This window comes from Macaca thibetana, chromosome 3 (assembly GCF_024542745.1).
Source record: "Macaca thibetana thibetana isolate TM-01 chromosome 3, ASM2454274v1, whole genome shotgun sequence".
In the NCBI taxonomy this organism is placed as follows: domain Eukaryota; kingdom Metazoa; phylum Chordata; class Mammalia; order Primates; family Cercopithecidae; genus Macaca; species Macaca thibetana.
Window position 1 is genome coordinate 147,888,592 of NC_065580.1, and position 19,675 is coordinate 147,908,266.

Sequence of the window (19,675 nt, forward strand, 5' to 3'; positions counted from 1 at the left end):
AAGAGCGAAACTCCACCTCAAAAAAAAAAAAAAAAAGTTATGTTTACACTGTACTGTAGTCTGTTAAGTGTGCAGTAGCATTATGTCTAAGAAACAATGTACATACCTTAATTTTAAAATACTGCTAAAAAATGCTAACAATTATCTGAGCCTTTAGCGAGTGGCAGTCGTTTTGCTGGTGGAGGATCCTATCTTGATGTTGATAGCTGCTGATTGATCAGGGTGGTGGTTGCTGAAGGCTGGAGTGGCTGTGGCAATTTCTTAAGACAGCAATGAAGTGTGCTGCATTTATTGACTCTTACAAAAGGTTTTCCTGTAGCACATGATGCTGTCTGATAATATTTAATCTTCTCAAACCTTGCCACTGCGTTTTCATCTGAGTCTATGGAATATTCTAAGTCTTTTATGGTCATCTCAGCAGAGTTCACAGCGTCTTTTCTCAGAGTAGATTCCTTCTCAAGAAACTGCTTCTTTTTGTCTTCGTAAGAAGCAACTCTTCATCCGTTCAGCTTTGAACATGAGATAGCAATGATTCAGCCACATCTTCAGGCTCCACTTCTAATTCTACTTGTCTTGCTATTTCCACCACATCTGCTGTTACTTCCTGCACTGGAGTCTTGAACTCCTCAGAGTCATCCATGAGGACTGGAATCAACTTCTTCAAACTCCTATTAATGTTGCTATTTTGATCTCCTCCTGCGAATCCCGAATGTTCTTAAAGACATTAGAATGGTGAATCCTTTCCAGGTTTTCAGTTTACCTTGCCCAGATCCTGCAGAGGAATCGCTATGGATGGCAGCTTTAGCCTTACAAAATGTATTCCTTTAGTAATAAGACCTGAAAGTCAAAATTACTCCTTGATCCACGGGCTGCAGAATGGATGTTGTGTTAGCTGGTGTGGAAACAGAAACAGATCTCAGTCGATTTCTAGGTGTATTTTGCCAAGGTTAAGAAAGAAACAAGTCATCGTAGGATATGCTTTTTCCATAGAGAGTTTTGGGAACTTCAGCATTTAAAGAGGAAGAAGTAGGCAGGAGGGGAAGAGGGGAAAAAAAGGAGGTGGTGTAGGCACTGAGGCCAGTGGTCACATTTTTGTGAGGCCTTGAGTACCATTCACTGAATCTACATTTTACACGTGAAAAGAAGGGAGTGGGGCAGAGTCACATACGCCTTCTTCTCCGCACAGTAAATCTGCATTTTGCATGCGATAAATAAGCGTGTAAATTACTTTATCTGGGAAAGAAAAGAAGGTAGTGTTTTTGTTTTGTTTTGTTTTGTTTTTGCATGACTTGGTTGCTAAGCATAACTTTCCCTTTAGCTTGGTGAATTTGGGGTCCTGAGATTTTATTTTCCTTTTGCAATGTGTACACAAAGAGATTGATGATAAGGAATTGGCTCACACGATTACGGAGGCTGAGAAATTCAGACCCTGGAGAGCCAATGGTATAACTCCAGTCTGAGATGGAGTCCAAAGGCGGAAGACCAGTGTCCCAGCTCAAAGACAGGCAGGCAGAGACAGTTGATTTTCTTACTCTACCTTTTTTTTTTTTTTTTTTGAAGCAGAGTCTCGCTCTGTTGGCCAGGCTGGAGTGCAGTGGCGCAATCTCAGCTCACTGCAACCTCTGCTTCCTGGGTTCAAGCGATTCTCCTGCCTCAGCCTCCTGAGTAGCTGGGATTACAGGCATGTGTCACCATGTCTAATTTTTTTTTTTTTTTTTTTTTGGTGATGGAGTCTCGCAGTGTTGTCCAGGCTGGAGTACACTGGTGCAATCTTAGCTCACTGCAACCTCGACCTCCCAGGTTCAAGCTATTCTCCTGCCTTAGCCTCCTGTGTAGCTGGGATTACAGGCATGTGCCACCAGGCCCAGCTAATTTTTGTATTTTTAGTAGAGATGGGGTTTCACTATGTTGGCCAGGCTGGTCTCGAACTCCTGACCTCAACTGATCCGCCTGCCTTGGCCTCCCAAAGTGCTGGGATTATAGGCATGAGCCACGACGCCTGGCCTTATTCCACCTTTCTGTTGTACATGGGTCTTCAGTGGACTGGTTGAGGCCCTCTCATACTGGAAGGGCATCTGATATCTCAGTCCACCCATTTGGATGTTACTCTCCTCCAGAAACACGCCCACAGACACACTCAGAGTATGCTTAACCAAATATCTGGGTACCCCCTGGTCCAGTCCAGTTGACACGTAAAATTAGCCATGTATTACGTGACCTTTTTGTATGATAATGTCAGTTCTGCTGTAAAAATGTGGAAAATGCCCTTCTGGGGCACTTAATACAGGTCTGGCCACGTGGCAGCATCTTCCAGAGCAAGGATGGCCGTGGTCGCGTCAGGGTGACACACGGCTGAATACCAGCAAGCTAAGGCCACAGCTGTCTGCTGCCAGCTGCCTTTTCTTTCCCCAGTGTTTTGCCCACAGTTAGCAAGAAGGGCGTGATTGGACCAGTGGCCTTGTGTGGGCAGCCGGCATGGGCTTGCTCCCTGGGGCTGCAGAGTCTGCCCCTGGCTTCACGCCCTGCATGTTGTGTGTGAGCAGAGAAACATTTAACAGCCCCACCCGGAGCTAAGACGCAGCTCTGTCAGCCTAACCGCAGTGTTTGCCTTTAAACCTAACCTAATAATTTTCAGTGCCATTTATGAGGGCATCTGACACAGCCCCTGCGGAAAAGCACCCCCAACCCCTGCAGTTTCCTGGCGGACGATGCTTCTCGGTGAAACTTGGCTCTGTGGGTTCCCCTGCTGGAGGCAGGAGCCCACAGTTGGTGTGCGGCAGGCGAGTTATACGTCTGTTCATCTGAGATGCCTCTGCGTGCTCTGCTTCAAATCACGGGGGGCTTTTTGTGGAAAGAGTGGGAGATTTGCATTTGGAAATCATGTCCTATTTCTTTTTAATGAAAAATTACTTTATGGGTTCAGTGTTGCCCGTGATGTGTTTTGGAAACAGGTGGGATCGTGACCACAGTGCTCAGCCCAGTGGTTCTATCAGACTATTCCCTGAATGCTTCTCTCGTGCCCAGAAGGTAGCAAGAGTCACGTGGGCTTCAGACCGGAGCCGCGTCAGTCACCCGGCCAGACATTCCGGTATGTCCAAGCTGTTGTTCTGTGGTTTTGTTTTTTGAGATGCGGTCTCACCTTGCCACCCAGGCTGGAGTACGGTGGCACAATCATAGCTTACTGCAGCCTTGACCTCCTGGGTTCAAGCCATGTTCCCACTTAAGCCTCCAGAGTAGCTGGGACCACAGGTGTGTGCCATCATGCCCAGCTAATTTTAAAAATTATTTGTAGAGATGAGGTCTCACTGTGTGGACCAGGCTGGTCTTGAGCCCCTTGGCTCAAGCAGTCCCCCTGCCTTGGCTTCCCAAAGTGCTGAGATCACAGGCATGAACCACCATGTCTGGTTGTCCAAACCAGCTTTTTTTTTTTTTTTTTTTTTTTTTTTTTTTTTTTTTTTTTTTTTTTTGAGACGGAGTCTCGCTCTGTCGCCCAGGCTGGAGTGCAGTGGCCGGATCTCAGCTCACTGCAAGCTCCGCCTCCTGGGTTTACGCCATTCTCCTGCCTCAGCCTCCCGAGTAGCTGGGACTACAGGCGCCCGCCACCTCGCCCGGCTAGATTTTTGTATTTTTTTTTTTAGTAGAGACGGGGTTTCACCGTGTTAGCCAGGATGGTCTCGATCTCCTGACCTCGTGATCCGCCCGTCTCGGCCTCCCAAAGTGCTGGGATTTTAAAGTTAAAGCTTGGCTGGACGCAGTGGCTCATGCCTTTATTCCCATCACTTTGGGAGGCCGAGGCAGGTGGATCACTTGAGCCCAGGAGTTCAAGACCATCCTGGTCAATATGATGAAACCCCATCTCTACTAAAAATACAAAAATTAGCCAAGCATGGTGGTGCACACCTGTAACCCCAGCTTCTCAGGAGGCTGAAGTGGGAGGATCACTTGAGTGGGGAGGTTGCAGTGAGCCAAGATCACACCACTGCACTCCAGTCTGAATGACAGAGTGAAACCCTGTCTCAAAAAAAAAAAAAAAAAAAAAAAAAAAATGGCCGGGCATAGTGGCTCACGCCTGTAATCCCAGCACTTTGAGAGGCCAAGGTGGGTGGATCCCCTGAGGTCAGGAGTCCAAGACCAGCCTGGCCAACATGGTGAGACCCGTCTCTACTAAGAATACAAAAATTAGCCGGGTGTGTTGGTGGGCGCCTGTAATCCCAGCTTCTCGGGAGGCTGAGGCAGGAGAATCACTTGAACCCAGGAAGCGGAAGTTACAGTGAGCCGAGATCATCTCTGCACTCCATCCTGGGCAACAAGAGCAAAACTCCGTCTCAAAAAAAAATTTTTTTAAATACAAAAATTACCATTGTAACCATTTTTAAGCATGCAGTTTGGTGGTGTTAAGCACATTCACGTCGCTCTGCAGCAATCATCACCATCCATCCCCAGAACTCTTCATCTTGCAGAACTAAAACTCTGTACGCATTGAACACAAGCTTCCCATCCCCCCCTCCCCTGCCCCCACAACTACCATTCTACTTTCTGTCTCTAGGAATTTAACTGCCCTGGAAACCTCATATAAGTGGAATCTTGAAATATTGGTCCTTTTGTTTCTGGCTTATTTCACTGAGCATAATGTCTTCAGGGTTCATCCATGTTGTAGCATATGTCAGAATTTCCTTTCTTTGGAAGGCTGAGTAATATTCCACTACATGGGTTGACCACAGTTTGCTTGTCTGTTCATCTGTTCACGAACACTTGGGTTCCTTCCACCTTTTGGCTATTGTGAATGATGCTGCTGTGGACATGGGGGTGAAGCATCTCTTCAAGACCCTGTAAGTTGGGTCCTGTGGCTCATGCCTGTCATCCCAGCACTTTGGGGGGCCAAGGTGGGAGGATCACTTGAGGCCAGGAATTCAAGACCACCCTGGGCAACATAGCAAGATGCTGTCTCTACAAAAAATTAGCTGGGCATGGTGGCAACCACCTATAGTCTCAGCGACTCAGGAGGCTGCTTGAGCCCAGGAGTTCAAGGCTGCAGTGAGGTTTGATGGCACCACTGCACCCCAGCCTGGACAACACAGTGAGACCCTGTCTCAGGAAAAGAACAACAACCTTGCTTTCAGTTATTTTGGGTATGTACACAGAAGTGGAAATGCTGTATCATATGGTAATTTTATTTTGTTAATAGTTTTTAAGACAGAGTCTCACTCTGTCGCCAAGGCTGGAGTGCAGTGGTACAATCTCAGCTCAGTGAAACCTCCGCCTCCTGGGTTCAAGCAATTCTGCCTCAGCCTTCTTGAGTAGCTGGGATTACAGGCGTGAGTCATCACACCCGGCCCCTCATATGGTAATTTGATATTATAATTCTGTGTTAATTTTTTTTTTTGAGACGGGGTCTCACTCTGTTCCCCAGGCTGGAGTGCAGTAGTGCCATCACAGCTCACTGCAACCTCCACCTCCTGGGCTCAAGCGATCCTCTTACCTCAGCCTCCTGACTAGCTGGGACTATAAGTGCACACCACCATGTCCCGCTAATTCTTTTTCTTTTTCTTTTTTTTTTTTTTTTTTTTACATTTTTTTGTAGAGAAGCATCTTAGTGTGTTTCCCAGGCTGGGGTGCAGTGGCAACATCATAGCTCACTGCAGCCTCAAACTCTTGGACTCAAGCAATCCTCTCACCTCAGCCTCCTAAGTAGCTCAGGCTACAGGCACACACTATCATGCCTGGCTAATTTTTTGGTTTTTTTTTTTTTACTTTTTTTTTCTTTTGAGATGGAGTCTCGCTCTGTTGCCCAGGCTGGAGTGCAATGGCGCAATCTTGGCTCACTGCAACCTCCACCTGCCAGGTTCAAATAATCCTTCCATCTCAGCCTGTCAAGAAGCTGGGATTACAAGTGTGCGCCACCACACCAGGCTAATTTTTATATTTATAGTGGAGACGGGTTTTGCCATGTTGGCCAGGCTGGTCTCAAACTCCTGACCTCAAGTGATCTGCCCACCTCGGCCTCCCAAAGTGCGAGGATTACAGGCATAAGCCACTGCACCCAGCCTTTTAAAACATTTTTTATAGAGATAGGGTCTTGCTATGTTGCCCAGGCTGGTCTTAAACTCCTGGGCAGTTCTTCCTGCTCAGTCTCCCAAAGTGCTGGGATTACAGGCATGAGCCACCATACCTGGCCCAAAAATATATTATTAATATATAGTTATAATCCTAAAATATTTTCCTTGTAATTAAACTGAAGTCTTATTAAGTTATCAATAAAAAGTCATAGTTTTTTTTTTTTTTTTTTTTTTTTTTTGAGATGAAGTCTGGCTCTGTGGCCCAGGCTGGAGTGCACTGGCGCGATCTCTGCTCACTGCAAGCTCCGCCTCCCGGGTTCACGCCATTCTCCTGCCTCAGCCTCCCGAGTAGCTGGGACTACAGGCACCTGCCACTGCGCCCGGCTAATTTTTTGTATTTTTTTAGTAGAGACGTGTTAGCCAGGGTGGTCTCGATCTCCTGACCTCGTGATCCGCCCGCCTCGGCCTCCCAAAGTGCTGGGATTACAGGCGTGAGCCATACCCGGCCAGTCATAGGTTTTATAAAATGATGTAGTCGCTGGCATCGGTTGTGTGTATGTAATGCTTCTTGGCTGAAAAATAAGCAGAAGTGGTTAGGCTGGCTCAGTAACGCCCTTATCTAGTTCTTACGTACAGAATTCGTGGACGGCGGCAGCATCCCTGGCCTCTGGCGTCTGCCTATGTCAGCGATGTGACTGAGCGTCCTGAAGCTTCACTCTCCTCGTTAGTCTTCATCTTAATTGGCAACTTCCCTCTCAAATTGTTTGACATGTTAACTTTTCCCCTTTGCTACTTTCTCTTTCTTTTCTTTTCTCTTTTCTTTTCTTTTCTTTTCTTTTTCTTTCTTTCTTTCTTTTCTTTCTTTCTTTTCTTTCTTTTCTTTCTTTTAGATGGAATTTCTCTCTTGTCGCCCAGGCTGGAGTGCAATGGCACGATCTCGGCTCACTGCACCCTCCGCCTCCCTTGTTCAAGTGATTCTTCTGCCTCAGCCTCCGGAGTAGCTGGGATTACAGGCATGCGCCACCACGCCCAGCTAATTTTGTATTTTTAGTAGAGACGGTTTCACCATGTTGGTTAGGCTGGTCTCAAACTCCCGACCTCAGGTGATCCACCCGCCTCAGCCTCCCAAAGTGCTGGGATTACAAGCGTGAGCCACTGCCCCCGGCCTCTTTTTTTTAGATGGAGTGTTGCTCCGTCACCAGGCTGGAGTACAGTGGTGTGATCTCGGCTCACTGCATCCTCCGACTCCCGGGTTCAGGTGATTCTCCTGCGTACAGAGAGGCTGAGGCCTCTCCTGTAGCTGGGACCACAGGCACGCGCCACCACACCCAGCTAATTTTTGTATTTTTAGTAGAGATGGGGTTTCACCATGTTGGCCAGGCTGGTCTCGATCTCTTGACTTTGTGATCCGCCTGCCTTGGCTTCCCAAAGTGCTGGGATTACAGGCGAGAGCCACAGTGTGCGGCCCCACTTTGCTACTTTCTTAGCCTTCAGAAAACCTTTTTTTTTTTTTTTTTAATGTGGTTTCATTCACTGTCATCTCAAGAAACTGTTGACTGTTACACATCCTTGAGAGGGGTGGTCCTGAAAACTTGGACAGCACAGGTACTTAGGATCTAGTTTTAAAAATAGGCTGCAGGGGCTGGGCGTGGTGGCTCAAGCCTGTAATCCCAGCACTTTGGGAGGCCGAGATGGGCAGATCACAAGGTCAGGAGATCGAGACCATCCTGGCTAACACGGTGAAACCCCGTCTCTACTAAAAAATACAAAAAACTAGCCGGGCGAGGTGGCGGGCGCCTGTAAGTCCCAGCTACTCGGGAGGCTGAGGCAGGAGAATGGCGTGAACCCAGGAGGCGGAGCTTGCAGTGAGCTGAGATCCGGCCACTGCACTCCAGCCTGGGCGACAGAGCGAGACTCTGTCTCAAAAAAAAAAAAAAAAAGGCTGCAGTGGTTCATGCCTGTCATTCCAGCACTTTGGGAGGCCGAGGCACTTGGATCGCTCGAGGCCAGGAGTTCGAGACCAGCCTGGCCAACATGGAGAAAGCCCCTCTCTACTAAAAATATAAAAATTAGCCGGGCATGATGCGTGCCTGTGGTTCCAGCTATTTGGGAGGCTGAGGCCTGAGAATCCCTTGAACCTGGGAGGTACAGGCTGTACTGAGCCAAGGTCTCACCACTGCAGTCCAGCCTGGGCGACAGAACAAGACTCCGTCTCAAAAAAAATAAAAAACAAAAGGTAAAAAAATAGGCTGTAACGTCGTGTGGTTCTAACCGTTCAGAGGGTACTGAAAGCTGGTACAGGCCTGCTTGTTCTCGTCCCACTCACACCCTGAACACACCGGGAGGGCAGGCGGGGAATGCGGCGGGGGCCATGGAGAGATAGCAGCAGGCCCTCTGATCCTCGTGTTTTCGTGATTTCTGTAGCGGGTCATTGCCTGTCTCAGGTTTGACACATGTATTAGCTGTGCGTGACGCTGGTGCACTGCAGGCCGCAGGGCGGGAGGAGGCGTGATCTGCCCCTCCAGGTTGGAGTCTGCTGGATGCTGGGCTTCTCTGCCTTCATCGGGTCCAGGAAGCACTGGGTGAAGGGGGCAGTAGGCAGAGGGCATCCTTTTCTCTGTCTGAGAATCATGCCAGCCCCTTTCATGTGGAAGCCCACCACCCTCTGTGCACCGACCTTTTCACTATGACTTACCTTATTACTCTTGCCATTGAAAACATGAATTAAGAAGCCAGGCGCGGCGGCTCATGCCAGAAGCAGAGGCAGGTAAATCACGTGAGCCCAGGAGTTCAAAACCAGCCTGGGCAACATGGCAAGACACCGTCTCTACCCAAAATACAAAAATTAGCTGGGCAAGGTGGCACACGCCTATGGTCCCAGCTACTTGGGGAACTGAGGTTCCTGGGAGGTCAAGGCTGCAGTGAGCCAAGATTGCAGCACTGCTCTCCAGCCCGGGCAACAGCGCAAGACTGTATTTCAAAATTAATTGATTAACAAAGGCTGGGCACAATGGCTCACGCCTGTAATCCTGACACTTTGGAAGGCTGTGGTGGGAAGATCACCTGATCCCAGGAGTTCAAGAGCAGCCTGGGCAACATAGGGAGATCCTGTCTCTACAAAAGAATTTTTAAAATGAGCCAGGTGTGGTGGTGTGCACCCATGGCCCCAGCTTCTTGGGACAAGCCAGGAAGTTGGGGCTGCAGTGAGCCATGATCATGCCACTGCACTGTAGTTTGGGCAACAGGGTGAGACCCTGACTCTAAAGAATATAAAGAAAGAACATGAATTAAGAGTCCACAGAAGTTGCAGAGGTGGATGGAGAGTGCAGCTGCATTTCAACCTCATGAACTTTGAGGTTCATTTAATGAGAATCTGTGAAGGGCCAGGCCCAGTGTCTTTTAAAGTCCAGTCCAGTGCGTGTGAGGCATATAAACTCCAAGAAGCTAACGCTGGGAGAAGTCCAAGAGGGTCCCCCAGTGCGAGACTCTGCCCTAGAAGACTCCCAGGGGCAATCCGCCTGTTTGTGCTGGGATGTGCCCAGGAATAGAGATCTCACTATGGGTTTTGGCCACTTAACTCATTAGCGTATCTGTTGGTTCACTGGGCTGACCCTGGTGTCCGAGAGTTGTCTTCTGAAGCTGCAGAGGACAAGCCTGCTCCGCTCCTCTGTGACAGCCCTTCAAGAGTTGGAGGCACCAACAGAAATGCTCCTCGTCCTGAGCAACCCCAGCTCCCCCAGCGTTCCCCTTCCATAAGGTGCTATGGGAAAAGAGACACTGAGCGCTGGCTAGAGCCTGCTGTAATCAGGGTGCCCCCGTGGAGGAGTGGGAAGAGAAGGTAAGACCCTGCTCCAGGCCGGGCGTGGTGGCTCACGCCTGTAATCCCAGCACTTTGGGAGGCCAAGGCAGGCGGATCTCCTGAGGTCAGGAGTTCAAGACCAGCCTGGCCAACATGGTGAAACCCCATCTCTGCTAAAAATACAAAAATTAGCCGGGCATGGTGGCACATGCCTGTAATCCCAGCTACTCAGGAGGCTGAGGCAGGAGAATCACTGGAACCCGGGAGGCGGAGGTTGCAGTGAGCCGAGATTGTGCCACTGCCCTCCAGCCTGGACAACAAGAGCAAGACTCCGTCTCAAAAAAACAAACAAAATCCCCCACCCCAGTGAGGACTGCGCTTAGTCAGCATGTGGGTGAAGACAGGTGTGGACACAACCACAGTGCAGACAAGGGTGAGTGTCAGGAGAGAGGGGTCCAGACTGTTGGGCTCTTCCAGAAACCCCAGACTGCCAGGTCACAGCCAGTGAACATGGATGCATTTTATGTTCACCTTTTACCCTCCACCCATGAACGGGGCTATGAGATGCCCCTGCTCAAACATCTAGAAAGAAAGAGACAGGATCTGGCCTCTGGCAGAGGCGGGTGCCTCTGGGGATCCATGCCCTGTGGCCGCCATTGTTTCTGGATGTGGCTGAGGGCTCAGGAGCGTTGTGCGCACAGGTGGTGAGTCACCTGTAAGGCCCACACACGGGGCAGGTGCAGGGGGCCCACATCTGCAGTTGTGTGTGTGTTCAAATGCAAAATAGCACTGCTTGTCCCTTTTTCCTGTTGTATCCAACTTGCAGGTCTTCTCCCATCCTGTCTATTTGATCTTTGTGTTTTTGGGTGGAGAACCTACCACTTCTCCCAGTATACCTTTCCATCTCTTATTTATCTTCAGCTTTACTTTTTGTCTTTCCAGGCTGTTATCTTCTGAATGCAGATTCTGGAGGAGCCTACACTCTGGTGGCGGCGGCAGAGGTGCCCGGGGTCAGGGGTTAGACCCTCTGGGGGAAGGGCCTGGCAGAAGGCAGGAGGCTGGAGGGAGAGACAGGCTGGGGACCACGGGGTTCCCTCGATCAGCGGGGCCTCTCTGGGGACCTGTGTAGTCCAGGATGGAAGTAGGTAGATGGGCACTGTGCAGAGGGACTGGCAGTGAGAAGAGCACAGCTGGCTGTGGGGACAAATATTCAGAGGCTGGGACTCATTTCTGTAATGGAACCAACGTCCTTAGCAAGAAGCCAAGGCAGGAAGGTGGCCCAGGGATACCCCAGGAGAGTTCCTGGCATGGAACATCAGGGGCTTGGTCACAAGGGGCTTCAGAGCCAGGCTGATGTGATGGGGGCCTCTGAGCCTGACATTCACCCAGTATTGACTGCACCCTACCACGTGCCTGCATGTGGTGAGCACAACCAGACGGAGCCCACCCTCCCCGGCTGTGTGAGCGAGAGTGGGACTAATTAAAAATGCACACCCCAAATAAGTACACAGTTACCGACGGGATCGACGGAGACTGCATAGTCTGGGATCTGACCAGTTGGGAAAGGCTTTGCTGAGCTGGGGATGAGTAGGTGTCTACTGATGATGAGGCAGGGGCAGGTAGACAGACGTCCTCGCCTTGTCATGGTCTTAGAGGTAAGGTACTCCCTTTTGCACCCTTAAATATGAGGTTAGCTGTGAGGTTTTTTTTTGTTTGTTTTTGTTTTCACGCAGATTGTTGCTAATATTAAAAAATGTAACATACAAGAATGATAGGAGAGACATACAGGCCAGGCGCGGTGGCTCACGCCTGCAATCCCAGCACTTAGGAGGCTGAGGCAGGTGAATCACTTGAGGTCAGGAGTTCGAGACCAGCCTGGTCAACATGGTGAAGCCCCGTCTCTACTAAAAATACAAAAATTGGCCAGGTGTCAGGGAGGGCACCTGTCATCCCATCTGCTCAGGAGGCTGACGCAGGAGAATGGCGTGAACCCGGGAGGCGGAGGTTGCAGTGAGCTGAGATCGTGCCACTGCACTCCAGCCTGGGTGACAGAGCAAGATTCTGTCTCACAAAAGAAAAAAAAATGAGAGAGAGAGACATACAAATGAAAAAATACTCAGTTTAAGAAAGTCTTAGCACTTTGCGAGGCTGAGGTGGCCAGACTGCTTGAGCCCAGGAGTTCAAGACCAGCCAGGGTAACATGGTGAGACCACAGCTCTGTAAAAAATTTTTAAAAATTAGCTGGGCGTGGTGGTGGGCTCCTGTAGTCCCAGCTACTTGGAAGGCTGAGAGGGAGGATCACTTGAACCCAGGAGGTCAAGGCTGCATTGAGCTGTGATTGTGCCACTGTACTCCAGCTTAGGCGACAGAGCAAGGCTCTGTCTCGGAGAAAAAAAAAAAAAGTTAACACATTTGTTTGAGGACAAAAAGTTCAACACAGTTTGGGCCTCCCATTCCACCCCCCGCACAGAGATGACAGAAAAAGGGTAAAGCTGTAGGGTTCTGTAGATGCCCTATCAAGTTGAGGATATCCTCCTTTCTAAGTTTGCTGAGAGTGTTCATAGTGAATGGATATGGGTTTTGTTGTTGCTTCCTGTAGGAGTTTATTTTTTAGCTTGTTAATATGATAGATTGCATGGTTGATTTTTGAATGTTGAGCCATTCTTGCACAGCCTACTTGGTCATGCCATGATTCTTTTTTGTTTGTTTGTTTTTTGAGACAGAGTCTCACTCTGTTACCCAGGCTGGAGTGCAGTGGCACGATCTTGGCTCACTGCAACCGCCACCTCCTGGATTCCAGTGATTCTCCTGCCTCAGCCTCCCCAGTAGCTGGGACTACAGGAGCCCACCACCACACCCAGCTAATTTTTTGTATTTTTAGTAGAGGCGGAGTTTCACCGTGTTTCCATCTCCTGACCTCGTGATCTGCCTGCCTCAGCTTCCCAAAGTGTTGGGATTACAGGCGTGAGCCACTATGTCATGGTTCTTTTTATACACTGCTGGATTTGGTGTATTAATATTTTGAGCATTTTTGCATCCAAGTTCATAAGTGATACTGGCCTGTAGCTTTCTCTTTTTTTTTTTTTTTTTTTTTTTTTGAGACGGAGTCTCGCTCCGTCGCCCAGGCTGGAGTGCAGTGGCACGATCTCGGCTCACTGCAAGCTCCACCTCCCGGGTTCAAGCGATTTTCCTGCCTCAGCCTCCCGAGTAGCTGGGATTACAGGCATCCATCACCACGCCCAGCTAATTTTTTGTATGTTTTAGTAGAGACGGCATTGCAGGATCTGGCCAGCAGCCCGCAGTGCAACGGGGCTCTTTCTTTGTTCCCAGGCAGATCAGCAGGTTGAGAAATAACAGACACAAGATAGTGAAAGCTGGGTCCAGGGGGGTCACCACCTTCTGGTCGCACGGTGCCAACAATGCACTGGACATACCAGCCTTTATTATTAAGTGTAGTGAGGGCGGGGGTAGGTTAGTGAGGGATTTAGGGTCATTTGATTATGAGGTGAGATGGTCACATGGGGATGAACCAATTCTTTAACGTAACAGCTGTATGCAGAAGTACAGTATAAAGAGATAAGAATTTACAATATAGTGTGTGCATCAGTAATTTCTAACAGAGCCTTAAAACAGAAACACAGTCTTTCCATAGCCTATGATTAGCAAGATATTAATCAGCAGTAACAGTTGCAGCAAAAGCTGGTTACCAACAATCCATAGAAACAGCACATGAAGCTAGACAACAGCTTAGACCAGAAATTCTCAGAAGGGAGTATGCCTTAACCCTAAAGAGGCCTAGAAGAGCCATGGCAAGATGAGGGCATTTATCTCATCCATATGGACACACGTCCGTTTATAGGCTCCCCTCAAGGGTCGCATCCATTCCCAGAGCTATGAACATCTGCTTTTCTGGGATAGGAGTCTTGGTGATGTGAAACCTCCCTGACTGCACGTCTGTTCATAGGCTCTCTGCAGGGGGAAGCAAATCACATGCTGTTGGCTCATTCTGGCAGCCCAGCCTGGCATTGTCTTTACACAGTCCTGCATGCAATTTTGTATTTACAATAATCAGGGGCATTTCATCTTTTATTCCGTAGCAATAGTTTCAGGGGGTCTCCCTACAAGACGGAGTTTTGCCATGTTGGCCAGGCTGGTCTTGAACTCCTTGACTTCAGGCGTTCCACCTGCCTCGGCCTCCCAAAGTGTTAGGATTACAAGCGGGAGCCACTGCGCCCAGCATCTTTTTTTTTTTTTTTTTTTTTTTTTTTTGGTACTGGTTTTCACTGGTTTGGGTATTAGAATGATGAGTTGGACGTGTCCTCTCTTCTCCTTTCTGTAAGAGATTGTATAAAATTGATGTTGTTATTCTTTGAGTGTTTGATAGAATTCTTCAGTGAAACCATCTGGGCCCAGAGATTTCTTTTTAAGGCGCTTTTACATTACAAATTTAGTTTCTTTAATTAGTATAGGATTATTCATTTTGGTAGTTTGTGGTTGTCAAGGAATTGGTCTGTTTCATCTAAGTTGCTAAATTTGTGGGCATAAAATTGTTTGTAGTAGTTCCTTATCCTTTCAATGGCTGCAGGATCTATAATTTCATTCCTTGTCTTGTTCTTGATAAAGATAATTCGTGGGTTTTTTTTGTTGGTGGGTTGGTTTTTTTTTTTTTTTTTTTTTTTTTTCTTTTGAGACAGGGTCTTGGTCTTGCCAAGACCAAGGCTGGAGGGCAGTGGCACGATCTCAGCTCACTGCAGCCTTGACCTCCTGGGCTCAAGTGATCCTCCTGCCTCAGCTTCCAGAGTAGCTAGGACTACAGGTACACGCCACCATGCGTGGCAGATTTTTGCATTTTTTATAGAGATGGGGTTTTGCCATGTTGCTCAGGCTGGTCTTGGACTCCTGGGCTCAAGGCATCCTCTCGCCTCTGCTTCCCAAAGTGCTAGGATTACAGATGAGAGCTACCGTGCCCGGCCTCTTCTGCTTTCTAATGCTCTTGGCACCACAGTGACTGTAACATATGTTGTATTTTCATCCTCATTCTGTTCTATGTACTTTAAATTTTTCCTTTGCCATTATTTAGAAGTGTGTCATTTATTTTCCAGGAATTTGTGTTTGTGGATTTTCCTGTTGTCTTTTCTGTTACTGATTTCTAGTTTTATTCCTTTATAGCTAGAAAACTCTTGAAATATTTCAATTCTTTTATTTTTATTTATTTATTCATTTTTATTTTCATTTTTTTTTGAGATGGAGTCTCGCTCAGTCACCCAGGCTGGAGTGCAGTGGTGCAATCTCGGCTCTCTGCAACCTTTGCCTCCTGGGTTCAAGCGATTCTCCTGCCTCAGTCTCCTGAGTAGCTGGGATTACAGGCACCTGCCACCATGCCCAGCTAATTTTTTTTTTTTTTTTTTTTTTTTTTTGTAGAGACGGGGTTTCACCATGTTGGCCAGGCTGGTCTTGAACTCCTGACCTCGGGTGATCCACCTGCCTCAGCCTCCCAAAGTGCTGGGATTACAGGCATGAGCCACCGCACCCAGCCTAAATTTTGTATTTTTAGTACAGACAGGGTTTCACCATGTTGGCCAGGCTGGTCTCCAACTCCTGATCTCAAGTGATCCACCTGCCTCAGCCTCCTGAAGTGCTGGGATTATAGGTGTGAGCCACTGTGCCCTGTCAAGATTTCAATTCTTTTAAATTAGTTGAGGTTTGGTCTGCCATGGTGAATGTTTTGTGGACACTTAGAAAAAACTATGTTCTCTTGTAGGTGAGTGTTCCACGTATGTCGGTTAGGCCCTGTTGGTTGCTGGTGTTGACTTCTTCTGTATCCTTGCTGATTTTCTGCCTAGTAGTTTTGCAGTTATCAAGAGTGAAGTGTTGAAGTCTCCAGCCATAACTGTGGATTTGTCTATTCTTTAGCTCTATCGATTTTTGCTTTTTGTATTTTGAAGCTCTGTTTTTTTTTTGTTGTTGTTGTTTTGTGTTTTTTGAGATGGAGTCTCGCTCTGTCGCCCATGCTGGAGTGCAGTGGCCAGATCTCGGCTCACTGCAAACTCTGCCTCCTGGGTTTATGCCATTCTCCTGCCTCAGCCTCCCGAGTAGGTGGGACTACAGGCACCCCGCCGCCACCTCGCCTGGCTAGTTTTTTTGTATTTTTTAGTAGAGACAGGTTTTCACCATGTTAGCCAGGATGGTCTCGATCTCCTGACCTCGTGATCCGCCCGTCTCAGCCTCCCAAAGTGCTGGGATTACAGGCTTGAGCCACTGTGCCCGGCCGAGGCTCTGTTGTTTGGTGCATACACGTTTGGGATTATTATGTCATTATGTAATGTCCCTTTGTCTCTAGTAGTTTCCTTCCTTCTGAAGTTTGCTTCATCTGGTATTAAAGATAGCCACTCCTGCTTTCATTTCATTAATGTTTGCATGATTAATGTTTTCCATTCCCAGGAGAGAGGAGGTGAGAAAGTAGAGGGCCAACTTGCCCCTCCTCTAACCACCTCACGCCATGTCATGGGTGCCAGGTAGGGGTGGGGTAGAGTTGGAGTTCACCTCCCACTGGGCCCTGACCTGGCCAGGGGAGAGGGAGTCAGAGTGTGGACTCCCCTGCCTCACACCATCTCCTTCCACCTTGTGGATGCCAGGTGGGGTCAAGGCTTAGCTCCCTGCAGGACCACACTGACAGTACCCTGGTGGGACGGACAGAGGAAGCACCTCTACTTCCATGGGCAGAGGAAGGGGGATCAGCCCCCTCCTCAGCCCCACCAAAACCCCCTGGTGCCTGGCAGGGGAACGGGAATGTGCCACCTACTTTTGGGAAGCCAGGGTGGTGTGGAAGGTCAGCTCTCAGCGTGGCCCTGATAAAGCTGTGGGGTGCAGTTTTTCCATTGGCATTCGACTTAAGTAAAGTGGGTGTTGCCAAAACAATTTTCCTGTTGTTGGGTCACTGTGAAGTTAAGGAACGGTTCCCAAGACCCCTCTTACTTATGAAACCAATAGCAAATGCAGGCGTCCCTGAGACCACTGTCGGGTTTGATGATTTGCTGGAAAGATTACAGAGCTCCCTGATCGCAGTTACTCTTGTGGTTATGGTTTATTATAGGAAAAGGAGATGGATTCGAAGATTAAAATCAACCTTGACAGGAGAATGGCGTGAACCTGGGAGGTGGAGCTTGCAGTGAGCTGAGATCACGCCGCTGCACTCCAGCCTGGGCCACAGAGCGAGACTCTGTCTCAAAAAAAAAAAAAAAAAAAAAAAAAAAAAAAAAGCCTTGGAAAGAGTTGCAGAGGGCAGAGTCCAGGGGGGCTCACACCTGGAGCTGGTCTCCACTCCCTGAGAGGCGTCCTCTCCTTGGGAGTTGTGAGCAGCATTACTTTCCCAGTGGTGGTGAGTGTCAGCCCGTGTGGAGTACTGCCAGCCAGGGAAGCACCTGAGCCTTGGCGTCCAGGGTCATTATTGGTGCTCGGCCACATGGATGTGTAGACTCCCTGCACTGCTGACCTCAGCCTCCAGCCCCTCTGGAGGGCGAGCTGATATCAGTGCTCCTGATATCAGGAGCTCGGAGTCCCCCACCGATGAGAAGGCAGGAGTAGGAGCCCCAGGACACCTCAGTCATTAACTAGTGCGTCACTGCCTCTGCAGGTTCCCAGCAGGATGCCCCGGCTCTGCAGGAAGCTGAAGTGAGAGGCCCGGAGAGGGCCCGGCCCACCCGGGGCAGGATGACCAAGGCCCGGCTGTTCCGGCTGTGGCTGGTGCTGGGGTCGGCGTTCATGATCCTGCTGATCATCGTGTACTGGGACAGCGCGGGCGCCGCGCACTTCTACCTGCACACGTCCTTCTCCAGGCCGCACGCCGGGCCGCCGCTGCCCACGCCCGGGCCGGACAGGGACAGGGAGCTCACGGCCGACTCCGACGTCGACGAGTTTCTGGACAAGTTTCTCGGTGCCAGCGTGAAGCAGAGCGACCTTCCCAGAAAGGAGACGGAGCAGCCGCCCGCGCCGGGGAGCATGGAGGAGAGCGTGAGAGGCTACGACTGGTCCCCGCGCGACGCCCGGCGCAGCCCCGACCAGGGCCGGCAGCAGGCGGAGCGGAGGAGCGTGCTGCGGGGCTTCTGCGCCAACTCCAGCCTGGCCTTCCCCACCAAGGAGCGCGCGTTCGACGACATCCCCAACTCGGAGCTGAGCCACCTGATCGTGGACGACCGGCACGGCGCCATCTACTGCTACGTGCCCAAGGTGGCCTGCACCAACTGGAAGCGTGTGATGATCGTGCTGAGCGGGAGCCTGCTGCACCGCGGCGTGCCCTACCGCGACCCGCTGCGCATCCCCCGTGAGCATGTGCACAACGCCAGCGCGCACCTGACCTTCAACAAGTTCTGGCGCCGCTACGGGAAGCTCTCCCGCCACCTCATGAAGGTCAAGCTCAAGAAGTACACCAAGTTCCTCTTCGTGCGCGACCCCTTCGTGCGCCTCATCTCCGCCTTCCGCAGCAAGTTCGAGCTGGAGAACGAGGAGTTCTACCGCAAGTTCGCCGTGCCCATGCTGCGGCTGTACGCCAACCACACCAGCCTGCCCGCCTCGGCGCGCGAGGCCTTCCGCGCCGGCCTCAAGGTGTCCTTCGCCAACTTCATCCAGTACCTGCTGGACCCGCACACAGAGAAGCTGGCGCCCTTCAACGAGCACTGGCGGCAGGTGTACCGCCTCTGCCACCCGTGCCAGATCGACTACGACTTCGTGGGGAAGCTGGAGACGCTGGACGAGGACGCCGCGCAGCTGCTGCAGCTGCTCCAGGTGGACCGGCACCTCCGCTTCCCCCCGAGCTACCGGAACAGGACCGCCAGCAGCTGGGAGGAGGACTGGTTCGCCAAGATCCCCCTGGCCTGGAGGCAGCAGCTGTACAAACTCTACGAGGCCGACTTTGTTCTCTTCGGCTACCCCAAGCCCGAAAACCTCCTCCGAGACTGAAAGCTTCCGCAGCGCCCTTCCCCGCGTGCCCGGAACCTGCCGCAGTCGCACTCCAGTTTTTTTATGGCCTACGATGTTGCAATCTGGGCTTCTTGTTTACTCCACTGCCTCTATCCATTGAGTACTGTGTCGATATTGTTTTTTAAGATTAATATATTTCAGATATTTAATACGAAACGTGGAAGGGAATGCTGGAGTAAAATCTCCCCTCTGCCCGCCCGCCAGCTCCTGTGGTTTCTGTCTGAGCACGTGGGCGCCGGGAGGGGATGCTGAGGCTGTGGGAGCTGCCTCCAGGGCTCTGGCCACTCAGGAGGAGGGCGGGGCCTGCACTTGAAGTCAGGCCGAACTTGTCTATTTTTAAAACGGTAGCTGACGAATCCTTCCAGAGGGAAAGTTAAGTGTTGTACTTGAAAAGGTCAATCTTCGGGGTTTCCTGTTTGAAGTCAAGTCAGAGGTAAACCGGTCAGTTACAGAAGCAGGAGTTCTAACTCCAGCTGTTCCCATTAGTGTCTAGTTTATATTATGGCTGTTGAGGCCGGGTGGGTGATTCAGGCAGGTAATTGTAGCACTTTGGGAGGCGCAGGCAGGAAGATCGCTTGACGTCAGGAATTTGAGACCTGGCCAACATGGTGAAACCCTGTTTCTACTAAAAATACAAAAAAAAAAAAAAATTAGTCCGGCGTGGTGGTATGCACCTGTAGTCCCAGCTACTCGGGAGTTGTGAGGTGGAAAGATTGCTTGAACCCAGGATGGAGAGGCTGCAGTGAGCTGAGATCACGACACTGCACTCTAGCCTGGGTGACAGAGTGAGACTCCTTCTCAAAATAAATAAATAAATATATAAATAAATATTAATGAACACATT

The 19,675-nt window shown here is 49.9% G+C and overlaps 1 protein-coding gene across 3 annotated transcripts in view; it reads left to right on the forward strand.

The window, feature by feature from the left end:
- CHST12 (carbohydrate sulfotransferase 12) overlaps positions 1–18,987 on the forward strand; it is a 515,718-nt gene extending 496,731 nt beyond the window's left edge. For all 3 annotated transcript variants that reach the window (XM_050784254.1, XM_050784255.1, XM_050784253.1), the window contains one exon: positions 17,489–18,987. In XM_050784254.1, the coding sequence (XP_050640211.1) occupies positions 17,566–18,810 (1,245 nt within the window). In that variant the 5' untranslated portion in view covers positions 17,489–17,565 and the 3' untranslated portion in view covers positions 18,811–18,987. The remainder of the gene's footprint in view (positions 1–17,488) is intronic.
- Positions 18,988–19,675: the final 688 nt, after the last annotated feature.